The sequence below is a fragment of the Juglans regia genome, chromosome 6 (genome assembly GCF_001411555.2).
Source record: "Juglans regia cultivar Chandler chromosome 6, Walnut 2.0, whole genome shotgun sequence".
In the NCBI taxonomy this organism is placed as follows: Eukaryota; Viridiplantae; Streptophyta; class Magnoliopsida; order Fagales; family Juglandaceae; genus Juglans; species Juglans regia.
In genome coordinates this window covers 2,236,371-2,250,217 of record NC_049906.1, presented here as the reverse complement: position 1 = coordinate 2,250,217, position 13,847 = coordinate 2,236,371, and the positions used below count along the sequence as shown (strand labels likewise).

At 32.9% G+C, this 13,847-nt stretch overlaps 1 protein-coding gene across 1 annotated transcript; it reads left to right on the top strand.

The window, feature by feature from the left end:
* Positions 1-8,450: 8,450 nt before the first annotated feature.
* On the top strand, positions 8,451-9,905 carry LOC108980673 (U-box domain-containing protein 28-like). Its single transcript, XM_018951673.2, has one exon. The coding sequence runs from the start codon at positions 8,531-8,533 to the stop codon at positions 9,803-9,805; it is 1,275 nt and encodes a 424-aa protein (XP_018807218.1). The 5' UTR covers positions 8,451-8,530; the 3' UTR covers positions 9,806-9,905.
* Positions 9,906-13,847: the final 3,942 nt, after the last annotated feature.

Genomic DNA, 13,847 nt, shown 5'->3' with positions numbered 1-13,847 from the left:
ACGATGGTAAGATCTATATCTATTCATATCTGTAATGGTATCATAGCTACTATTCCTGGCTGCTGGTAGATGATTTATATTTGTTCATTTCAATTCATTGAATTATCTTCCAATCTTTCTATATATATCGGTTAAGAATATAATACAAATAATTAAATATAATTCTTTCACCATTAGTTTAAACTTTTGGGAATGAGGAGTCTGGCTTACACGTGGGGGAGAGTGTTAAGATAATAATATAAATATTTAAATATACATTTTCATGGGTTGTCCAACACATTGAATATTAATTAAATGGGGGTAGAGTATAGGGTTAAGGTTTGAACTCAGGACTTTTGCTCTGATACCATGTAAAATTACCACTTGTCCCAAAAGGTTAAGCTGATTGGAATATGTAGATTTAAATTTTTGTATTATATTCTTAAATATATATATATATATATATATATTCTATTTGGAAGTTGGTGTGCAAAGCACACACTCTTTAAAATCTCTTACAAATCAAGTCTCATGTCATGTCAATAAAATAGAGGGTGTGCAAACACACCGGTTTTCATATAGAAAAACATATATATACATAGAAAAATTTTACTTATCATTCTCTACACCATATACCAATATGTGACTTGTCATTTTTGTCATTTTATTTAAACACAAATATTTACATATATACATATGTATACACACACATTGGGGGGTCAATGTAGAGCTTTTAAATCCGGAGAATAATTCATTAATTAGTAATGCTATACACCATACTTAAATCGCACTTTTATTCTACTATGTAAGACGTGTCACATTTATCACCATTGGATAATTAAAAGGTCATCCAATAGTAATAAATATGTTACATCTTATATAGTATAATGAAAGTGAGATGATAGTGTGGTATATAGAATTTTTCTTTCTTAATTTATCTGAGATACCCAAAATGATACATGTGAGGCAGGTATATATATACACATGCTTATTTATCCCTCAAAGCCATAGCATGCAATATGAAAAACTTATGCAATTCTTGAACTACTTCAATTCTATAGAATTTCTCAAGTCATAAAACCTTAAACTATTGTTGATCGTAAATGTTTATGGTTTACGTAAATAAGCATTAAAATAATTAAACTGTCAAGTATATATGGTAGATTTTGTGTTTTTTAATGTAACATATTAGACATAGACATATCTATTATTATTTGATATTAGTCTAAAACAGCTGATCTAAATTAGATCCTATCCATGCGTGCAAATGTTTCTTTGTCTCTGCCGACAACGTCCAAACACAGTAATATTTTAACATGTTCGAAGCTTTTAATTTATGTAACCTTGGAAGAGACTTTTCATAACATTTTTTTTTTGTCTTAACTATATATTGGGTTCGTTAGAGTTTTTTCCCCGTATTCAAAGGATCAGCTGATGCTCTACGATCGAGTATCTTGAATTAATTTCCTCCGCGAAATCAATACTTGGAATTAATATTAACAACCTTTGACCTTAAGTTTGTCAGCATCCTGCTGAGAATGACCATTTCCCATGTGGGGACTCTCACATGGCTGATGGCTCCCATTATCCAAACGAACGAGGTCTTGAATTCAACGCATGATTTGAAATATAGTTAAACTACTCAGCAAACTCAAGAGAAATGATTAGTGAAGCGGGGGAAGATTTTTCAATTATTAGGCATTGTTAATCGGTTCTCTGGGCAGGAAAATAGGGTTCAAAAGGGCATGCACAAAACTGGTGTCGCTCAATGAGGATGTTTGTTCACATACAAACAGGTTTATACACTCGCACGCATTCAAACATGACATGAGCAGTACCAATGCCATGAGCATTGAGCGCTAGCCCTTCAGCTTACCATACACTGCCATGATGATCATAATTAATCTAGTGCTCATTGACATGAAAGAAATGCAGTTTTTTTCATTCTATATTGTAAAGCCACCTCCTGCAAGAACTACATGTGCTATGTAAAAGACAGCACTATTTTCCTCAAGGCCAAGGAGGAGGAGATAAAAACACTTAATAACTATACCTAATCTGTTTTCCCCTTGAAAGCCAAAACAAAAGGGTGAAAACATTAACAGAAAAGAAGACCATTTATATATTTACATACATTACCTGTCATTCAATTTGTGATTGCTTTAGGAATGGAAAGAAAGAAGAGATATATGTCTATATATCACTTTTTATCATGGTGATCCTCGAGAGCTCTGTAACCCGATGCTGTTATGCTTCTTTGAAGGACCAGAAGGTGGGATTGGCCATCCTTTTGGCAAGAACCCCAAGAATTCCTGCGGTGAGTTCTGAGGCCTAGGCTTCACCTTGAAAACTTGAGTACTGTGGTCATGCCTTGGGTCATTAGTCTGGCTTACCACAACTGTGAGCATCAAGAGCGTTAAACCTAATAACAGAAGAACTAGGTCCCTTCTACCCATCTAACCAAACTGTTAAGACACAAAAACAAGAAAGAAACAAACCAAACAACAAGGAAAAGGGAAGGGGGGGAAGAGAGGCAGGGATTCGTTGAGCTGGTAAGTAAGTTGAAGGTGGAGATTTAAATGCGTGGAACAAACTACAAAAAAGATTGCAGACAAGAACGTATTAATAGAAAGAGGCTATGAATGCTGGGGGTGCTGGTGTGGCTTGCACAAGAAAGGTCAGATGTATAGCAAATAGCAAACAAATGAGAAGATGTGGAAACATGGGGGAGTAAATGCGTGCGGGGTCATGTGCTGTACGATTGCGCGGTTGGATGTGAATTTATTTATTTATTTTTGGGTTGGATTGAAAACTAGTAAAAATACACAACACTAGTAAATATATAAAAAAATACTATAATTAAAGTGATTATATAAAAATAAATCTATAAATTGATGTGGTACATCAGATTGTAAAATTATTTTTATTATAAAATAAATTTAACAAATTTTATAAATTCATATCAATTTATAAATTTATTTTATATAATATCTTTATGTATATAATAATTCTCAAATATATATATAGGAGCGGCACTAGAGCCACCTCCCAGCTACTGCTGAGAGCTATCGTTAATGGTTTTGTGATTTTTATTTTTTATTTTTATGTATTTTTTTAATATATTTAAATATTTTTAAAAAATCAAAAAAATTCAGAATATTATTAAAAAATATTTACTTAATTATTAAGTAAAAAAAAATAATAATAAAAAAATAAAAAAAGTAAAGCGGTAAAAATTATTGATAAAACTCATTGATAAGAGTAGTATTATTCTATATATAGTCCCTTGATAGCCAGGAAAGCCTTTTTCAGATCAGGGGCTTGGAACGGGTCTTTAGGATGTGTGTTCCGAGTCATAAAGATGTGATGAAACCAAAAGGCCAAAAGGGTTTTTGCGAACAAAGTTAGAAATGGAAGAAAGTAAAAGAGAGAGACAAAAAGAAAATCAAAGGAAAAAAAAAAAAAAAACAGTGGGAGTCTTGTCTTGTGGTTCGGTGAGAGTGTAGGGCCATGCACGTCGAAATTAATGGCCGACTTGGGGATTTTCATTGCCCATTGGAGGGCCCTTGATTTGATGATGTCACGTCTCTGTCACATCTACATACCCAATAGCCTAAAGTTTATAGGATCGGAATTTCTAAATATTTTATTGTATTTATGGCCAATTTACAAATATATATGTAGAGGCAAATTTAAACAAGCAATCACAATAATTAATTGAATCGGGTGAAGATATATTAATTAATGATAGGTGGAAAGATCTTGAATAAGAGCTCTTAAAAAGAAAAATGGTCACCACTTTAAACTCATTAGAGAATTGACTACAACCAATCCAAAGACTCCCAAGATTTTTCAAAAACCTAAATATGGCTTGCATGCATGCAGCTCACCTTCTTAGCATAAGTACTGAGGAATGAACTCGATCAACAAATTGATCAACTTCATGATCAACAAATTAAGAAACTTTTGATTTGGAAGTACTTAATTTTTCTTTTGGAAAAATAATTGAAAGTATTTAATTACTCATAGTCTTCTATCTTAAAAAATCATTAAGTATTTCAAAAAGAAAAATATTTGATCTATACAAGAATCTTACAAAAACAAACTTATGAACTGATATGTATTTATGTTGTACGCCACTTTATATTGTAAAGTAAATTTAACATCTTACATCAAATTTAATAATTATTTTATATTAAAAAAAAGTAATGCAACCAATCATATTAGTAGAGTGCGTAAAGAGTACGTAAAAGTGACTGCACATAAAATTTTTATTGTGGTTATAGTGTTATTAGTTTGTTTTTGTAAGATCTTTGTGTACAACTAATATGTAAGCATATATGTTTAGGAAATGAGACAACTCTTCTTACAAATTTCCTAGACCGAAACGTCTCAAACACGTCTCATGAACTCATGATATGCCAATTCTCGCTAGAACATTATTCTTTAGGAAGATTCATGGGCTTTTTGTGAGACAAGGTAGATTAGGAGGATCCCACACAAACATTGAGCAAATGCAAGTTGTGGCATTTTTTACCCTCAATATATATCTTTTTCTCCTCTTTTGTTTAAATGCGCAAAGATTGGGGAAGGTGGGGGGCTGAGTTATTTTGATAAGGAAAATGTTAGTTTCTCCCACATTTTGTCTCTTGGATTTGACCGTTCATACATTTTAGTTTTTTTTTTTTGTTTTAATAGTTAAGAAAGTGACTATTAGTATATTTATGTATTTTTTTTAAAAAAATATTTAAATATGTTTAAAAAATATTTTAAAAAGAAAAGTACAATTGTATTAAGAATGTATAAAAGTTGGGCGGCGGAGTAGCAACATCTTTTTAATAAAGAAAAATATTACTATATTATCTTAATTATACCACTTACTTTGTCTTATTGACGTGACAATGACACCACCGTATAGTAACAAGTGGCGTACTAAAAAATTAAAATAAAAACATAAAAGAGATTAAGGAATCCAATATATATATATATATATATATATATAAATAAATTACATGCAAGGCACCAAATGATCAATAGAGCAAAAGTGAACTATATAACTAGGATACTGTTTAGATAAATATTGATGGCTGGGTAGATTCTCGTGACACATAAATGTTGGTAGTTACGGATTCATAAATGTTGGAACAAACCAATTCGACAAGCATGGAAGTCAAAGTACTACATCTACTTGGAGATTGACAGATGCAAGTGGCGACTCATGTGGTCATGTGCTCAGTTTTCGAAAAGAAAGGTAGATCAATTGGGCCCCATATGCTCTCTAACTTGGTAACACAAACACGGGACTTTCTTCTTCCATCTTCATCTTCTTCTTTTTGATTCAGAGAAAAGGAATTTTTACCGTCAAAAAATCAATAGAACTCTTTACTATTTACATAATTTTTATACATTACATTTTTTTAATTTTTATTATTTTTTTCTTTTATCAAATATTTAATATATAAATAATAAATAAAAAAATTAAATTAGTTTTAAAAAAATAAACTAAAAAAATAAAAAAAAATTAAAAATTTTTAAAAAATATAATGTGTAGAAGATGAGAAGTTATATAGTATTACTCTTTCAACATTAACAACTATTCACTTTCATATCTTAAATTTATAATTTTATTTTTAAAATATAAGAATATTTTTTATAAAATATGAGAATATCTTTTTTATAAAATATATAATATAAAATAATAAATAATAATTAATAAGAAGAATATTTCTCATAAAATCATAGATTTTGATGCAACTTAGCAGCTGCTGGGTAAATTACAAACAAAAATTCTGTTGTTATCGAGAAATGGGTGTCGATAAATTATTATTTTTTATTTAATGATTAAAGAAGTTTTTTTTAGTGATACAGTAAATTTTTTATTTTTTTTTAAAATATTTAAAATTATAAAAAAAATGGCTAAACAAAAATAAATTTTTTTTTTTTTGTTCTTGTCGGGGAGCCGTCTCATGCTGTAGCACGGCTCAATTACAAAAAAAATTACTTATATCAGCTTATTGTTAATGTAAAAATCTCAACACATTAAGTATTGTTGAGTTTAAAAAAAATAAAAAATAAAATTACGGTGTATAAAGAATGCGGCTGATGCGTAGCAGCACTCCAATTACAAATATTGAAGTTTTACCAACAAATTGTCCTCAAATATATATATATATATCCATCCAAGTACGTACTTCTCATTAATTACTATACAGTGAGACGTTGTCTTCACATTCGAGAGCTAGCTAGATAGCCCTGCCGCCCAATTGCATCATTGAATATCATCGCCTCCTTTCTCCTTAATTTCATTTCTTAGAATATTTAATAATATGATCAAGACCAAGAAATTAACAATTATAACATCAAAAATAAAACTTCAGTTAAAATTCCCGAAAAAATTAAAAACATTAATTAAATTACTATATAGAAAAGATTAAATTAGTTAAAAATACTTGATCATGCAAAAGATATATATTTATATATATCACAAGCATATATATATATATTATAATAATGTTACATACAATTCTAAAGTAAGTCTTATATATATATATATATATATTTTTTTTTTAAAAAGTAAAAATTACTATTAAAAAAATAATTTTTTTATATAAATCTTGGATTCATTCACTTTTTTTAAGGGAGAACACGAACTTATAAATTTTAAAACTGTAAATATAATTTGTTGTATATATATATATATTTATGAAATATATATATATGTTTCTTCTTGATAATTTCTGGAAAAATCTCTGTTGAGATTAATAACTTGTTCGTTTTTTGCCATAATCAAACTGCAAATTAAAGGCCGACATTAATAAGATGTCTAGGTCTTTAAATATTGGTCGACTTTTCCAAAGGATAAAACATTTGACAATACATTAATGTGTACGTACGTACGTTCCTACGTGCAACTTCCCGGCCTATTAATTATACCAATCTATAAATATATATATATATATATATTATATAACATGCTTTCGATTTTATTAAATCAGCCTCACCACTTATCGACTCATATATAGTACTCATTGTCCCTTTTCTACGTACATTTATTAATTTCTTGAATGAGCTGTAATTAAGGATGATACCCACATGGTACGGGAGGAGGGGTGCCTTGATCCCCCGCATCCCGCCCCGCACCATGCGGGGGTTGGGGGCGGGGCCGGAGGCGGAGAAAAAAATTCAATTCGCTCCGCCTCTCGTCTAGGCACCACATTGTGTTTAAAATTTTTTTTTTTGATTTAAAAATATTAATATTTTTAGACCAAAATTATAATATAATTTAAATTTATTAATAAAAAATAAACTTAAATTCATTAGAGTTAGATTTTGGATTGATTTGACATCCTAGACCAACTTTTATATAAGAGACAAAGATAATATAATAGTCATCCTTAAGCGGGGGCAGGGGGCGGAAGTGGAGCGGGAGCAGAGGCGGGGTAGCCCGCCCGCCCATACGGAGGCGGGGCGGAAGCATGGCGGGCTAGCGGGGGCAGGGCCCCGCTGCCCACCCCTAGTTGTAATGCCACATCCTGCTTAATGTTGCTTCCCTTTTTCTTCTATTTTAGAGTACTAAACTATAAGCTGGTCCTATAATTATATGTTTGCACCCACGTTGAGGACCAAGTGCTAATCGTCGTTGCATTTCTCTTTGAAAACATCAATAAACCTCCATGTATTTTTTTTTATTACAACAAGATTCGTCATATGTTTCACACAATTATAAAGTTTTTTCACAATTCAAACCGGTGCTCAAAGATAGATTTGTACTGATTATCATCGTATAATAATAATAAATGGAGTGATATTGCTGTTCATCTTAAATTATATCGATTAGTTAAACAATAACCACTTAGGTTGTGTTTAGTTGTTAAACTCAATTCAACTCATCTCAAATCAATCATTGATGAGATTTACTACTTTTTCAACTTTCTATAAAAAGAAATTAAACTTATATCAACTTACTTCATACATCTCAACTTGAAAAAAGTTAAACCCATATCAATAAGGTCTATAAAATGCTACTTTTTACAATTCAATTCAACTCATCTTAACATCCAAACGTAACCTAAACATTTAAAATGTAATCTATAACATTACGTGTGAAAAGGGATTCAAAATTTAGGACGAAAGAAAGAAAAATATTCTAGTAAATGTTGAAATACTATGTGAACTTGAGAAATCAAATAAGATTCTAATGCTAGGAGCAAAGGTGTTGTCTCACAGCAATTGGTTCATTCAATTTGATAGTAGTATGGGTCTTGAGAGAAACTTGACTTGATCAACCTAGAGTGAGATCAGGTCTCCTTGACCCATTCAAGTGTCCCCTATTCCACGCTCTATACACCCATAAAGTAAAGCACAAGTTTTGACTTCAGGATTTACAAATTAATACAACACGTATTTGACCAACCAACCTGTGGCTCACCTCACTTCAACACGACGTCGCTCCTGGCACTTTAAAAGCTTAAATTCCGTGTCTTGAAAAACAGCCCACCTCCCACAACAACTCTCCACTCTGCTCTGCAACTGCAGCTTAATTGTACCGACAATGGGTAGGGAGGAACTGTCCATATCCGTACCCAGTCCCTTCAGGTGCCCCATCTCCATGGAGGTGATGAAATCCCCTGTGAGCTTGTGCACGGGGGTCACCTACGACCGCTCCAGCATCCAGCACTGGCTCGAGTCCGGCCATGACACTTGTCCAGCCACCATGCAGGTCCTCCCCTCCAAGCACCTTGTCCCCAACCTCACCCTCCATCGCCTCATCCACCTCTGGCTCCTCCATCACCACCACTCCTCTCTCAATTCTCCGTCTTCCTCCTCGTCTAGTACTGCCGCGTTGATCTCGTCTGAGCAAGTTCGGATTTTCGTCGACATGATTGAGGGCGATAACGGCGGCCAGCTCGATTGCCATGATTACCTGGCAAAGATTGTTGACTTCGCGAAAGTTCGCGACGAGAACCGGAGGTTTCTGGCTCATTCCAAAAGCTTCGTGGAGGTCATCGTCAGTTTTCTTTGCAAAAGTAGGGAGATAGAGGTTTTGGAGTTGGTTGTTAGGGTTTTATATTTGATTATGTCACAAAAGGGAGTTGAAGAACGAGTGCGCGGGTTGATTTTCGGAAGCAATAACCAAAAATACTTCTCTTCGATTTGTTTGCTTTTGCGAGACGGAAGTTTAAGCTCGAAGATCGAGTCGGTGAGGATTTTGGAGTCGCTTGCTTCCGACTCCGAATCCAAACGCGGAATCGCAGAAAAGGAAGACCTTGTCTCGGTGCTGTTTCATCTCTTGAACTCTGACAATGCCAATACAGCCGACCTACACGACGCCATTTTGTCGTGTTTAATCGCCGTCTCAGGTAGTCGTTTTGGAAAATCCAAACTCATCCGGTTGGGACTCGTTCGAGTCCTCTCCGAAAGGCTCTCAAACCCCAACACCAAGACTTCCACCGCCGAGAAGTCTTTAAACCTATTATCAGTGGCTGCCTCATGCGGGGAGGGTCGGTCGACCATAAGCGAGGACTCAAAGCAGTGCGTGGCGGCTGTAGTGGAGAGGCTGATGAAGGCAGGGACGGAGGACGCGGTGGCAGTGCTGTGGGGGATGTGCTGCTTGCATGGAGACAGGAAGGTGAAGGACGTTGTGGTGAAGAGCAATGGGGTGACGAAGCTGCTGTTGGTGATGCAGAGCGAGTACTGCGAGGGCCATGTGAGGAGGATGTGCGCGGAGCTGCTTAAGGTCTTGAGGGATGGGTTCAAGTCCGCCGCAAGCGGCGGTTTGGGGTTGGGGAGGTATGAGACGAAGACTACTCACATCATGCCCTGCTAATTGGATTTGCTCGATATATACGTATGTATCTGTGCATGGGTTATGTTTGTTTGCTAATTGGGAAAATAATAAGAAAAGTTGTAGTTTCAAGTGGTGCAAATGCTACACCTTTCTTATATTAATATGTTAAATCTTGATTTGTATAAAAAAGTTTAATTTTGAACTGTTCTTGCAAATTATTCGAATTTTATGATGAAGAGTATTAGACCATGCATTCATGATCTGTCAATCCAGCTAAATACAGTCAAGTCAGCCAAAACAAATTGATAAGACACCTTAAGGTTCCATTTCGATATCAAGAGTATCGCAAATGATCTGTAAATAATAATTTGTAAATAATAGTAAAATTGTATTAGAATATATGAGAACAGTTGTATACCCAAACAAGGCTCTAATTCTTTTATGGTATTCCATGTCCAACCCTACAAGCTTATTTTTCGAACACACTTAAAAAAGAAATCTCTTCCTCACAATGGCTTTCCCATGTACTTGCTTTTCGAAGATACCCTAATAATCCTGCCCGTACGATGATTATATGGGATACGCCCCAACGAAGAGGATCATGTCTATCCATTTTTTAAAAATTATTCCTCACTTTTAATGGAGAAAAACTTGAAGGTAATAATGTCAATTAGCCAATTCCAAGAAACCAAGAGTAATGAAAATGCGTATAAAACACAAACTTAAGTACCTTTATTACACACTTGTAAAAGGTAAATTTGTAATAAGAAGGATATTTTTGATGAAGGGATAAATTGATATGGAACTTTAAAGTATTACCTAAAAGGAAAATGATCTGTACGGATTTTCTTTTACTTAATGATTAAAAAATTATTTTTTTAATGAGTTTATTATTTTTTTAAAAAATATTTAAGGGGTTTAAAAATTATTGAAAAAAATAAAAAATTGCACTTTCGATAAAAACTCTCGATTGAGATTGTTGGTAGATATGAAAGTAAGATGGTGGTATGATGTATATCATTACTCTATCCAAATACGATGTTATTAATGCTTAAGTTTTTCTGGATATACAGTTTAAGATTCCATCTAGATGGACAGAATTCTTGATGCACGTTAATAAACAAATAAAAGGATGTAGTAATAACCAGTGTTTTAAATTTCGTACCGTACTGGCCAGTAGGTTGAAATTTTTCATTTCGGCCGTCCGGCCGGTACAGGTACTATATCTGTTCCGTACCGGCTAAAATACCGGCCCTACCGGCCGGTACCGGCCATACCGGACTAAATTTCAGCCGGTACCGGCCGATATTTCGGCCTGTGTTTTTTTTTTTTTTTTTCGATTTTTCAAACTACAAATTTATTTTTTAACTCCTAATTCAGACTAGACTATTTATAATTTTTATATATATGTATTTATATATAATTTATTTATATATAATTTATTTATATATAGACTATTATTTTGGAATATAATTTATATATATATTTATATATATAATTTATTTATATATCGACTATTCCGAAACGTTATCCCGAAACGCTATCCCGAAACGGTACCGGTATCGAAATATTTCGTTCCAGTGCCTTGACCGGTACGACGTCCGGTACGGTATTCAAAATATTGGTAATAACAAGTCTAGGAGTGGCCCAATATATAAAAATTAACGAATGACATTGGAGCAAGCCCAATGATTGATGTTGCAACTGTGGATATGCATGAAAGGCTTGATAAGGCCCTAAAAAGCAGGCCTCCTGGCAGTCTTTCCCAACCCATGTTGTAGTACTAAAAAGTAAAATGCTCTGTTTCCTAGCTAATATCTCTTTGGGGCTGTCTCTAAAATTTGACGTGACCCGATAATTATCTAGCACGACCAAAATGGGAAGTGTATCTCATGTACAAATGATTAATCAACACAATTAATCTCATGTACCGGACCATTGTCAAGAAAAAAAGAAAATCTGTACGTAGTTTAAACTTAAAAAAAACATATATAACAAAAAATCGAGAGGAATGCTATACATTACATCACCATCTCATTTTTATCCGACTACTATATAAGATGTGGCCGCATATTTATCATCATTGGATGATAAAGAATTATCCAACAAGAGATTATTTAATAGTGATAAATATACCACATCTTGTATTATTAAAGGAAAATGAGACGATAGTGTGGTGTTTTTTCATGGCAAAATTAAACAAAGTTGGAGAAGTCAAACGAGAGTTTTGGTCGATAAAACCGGCAACTTTCACCATTATTTTTCTTCCTTATATATTCATGAATTAAAAGGAAAACAAATCCAGTAGTACGGTTTCATGGGGTTCAGAAATGATTAGAAGATAGATGAACGTGAGTACTGGATTTTTAAGTGAATAATGCATCCATCCTGACATAAGTTAACACTTCTTTTATATATATATATATATATATATATATATATATATATATATATGGATTTGTGGGTGAACCATGCAGGAGAACAACCCTAGCTTTGAGGAGTTTGATGATGTCATAATTAATGATTGGAGCAATTCTTTAGCGGCCTGTTGTAATGTAACTCTGTTGTGTGACAGTAATGCATGACATCTTGGGAGTCTACTTCACAAGATGATTGGTGTCATATAGTGCCTAGCTAACTAGATCGAGCTCAAGCTTTCTTGACTTCTAGAAGAACTACCACTCTAGCCTCTCACCAATAAAAGGATCGATCATCTATAAATGATGTGCTAGCTACATATATTACTATAATAAAAATAAGTATTTAAGACAAGTTATTTGTGACGTCGAAAATGACTATTTGTAGTGAAAATAGATTTATTTTAATAAAAAATAATTATTTTAACAAGAAATATTAATTTGACAATAAATAAGTATTTTCTTATAATGTATATGCACCGTGATGCACGGGAGTACTGTTTTTAATCTCGTATCGTACTGGTCGGTACAATTATCATATATATTTTGTACCGGCCAATACTAGCCTATATTTCAGCCTGAACCAACTTGTATCGGTCGATATTTCGACCTTTAATTTTTTTATTTTTTTAAATTATAAATTTATTTTTTGACTCCTAATAGACTAATTTATAATTTATATAAATATATAATTTATTCATAATTATTATTTTTAAAATATAATTTATATAGATAATTTATTTATATATAAACTAATTTAAAACAATACACAAAACGATATCTATATCAAAATATTTGATTTTAATAACTTGATCGATACGGAGTATGGTATTCAAAACATTGCCGTGAAAGTTATGGCAAAGATAAAAAGAAAAAAAAAATTGTTGTTTTTGAAGACGACAAATGTTGACCGACTAATTTGAAATTATTTGTGGGAGCCAGGGCTTTCCATATCTCAGCTCTGACAGCTAGCATGCAGTGATATACAATCCAGTTTGAATAAAGTAGTCAATGATCACATGCATGAAATTGTCATGATTTCCGAATTGGTTGGCTTTAGCAGTCATGATATGATGTCCTTTCTAATTTCCTGCCACACAAAACAAATTATTTAATAAATCTAAAAATTTTGTATCGATGATGATCACAAGCATGAGTAGTCTCATGAGAAGATAATATTATTACTTTGAGGACCAACTTAATTAATCTTGATCAAGCTGCAGTGATCAAGGTGTTGAAATAGGACTTTAATGAATGATTAATCATCAATCGATTAGAGTTAGCAATTGGTAATCTCTTATCAATTAATTCTTACATAAATTAATACTAATAAGTTAACATGAATAATTAATTAGATAGAGAAGAATGAAGTAGGAGGGTCTTCAAAAAGAAAGAATAATACAGACAAAGAAACAGGACAACTAGTTCTCTATCAATTAAAGCTGACATGAATGGTTGTTGGTCTCGTATTTGCATTTTTGTCCAAATTTCAAGGTTTTCGTTCGATCGGTGTGGGAGCCCCACCTCTACCATTATTTGTTTGTCTTGTGGAAAAAAAATGAAGAAGGCAATGAAAAGAAATGTCAAATGATTTTACCTCGTCAAAAGCAGATGCATCCACTAGCTTGATGGAATTTGAATTCAAAAGAGAAATCAAATTCTAT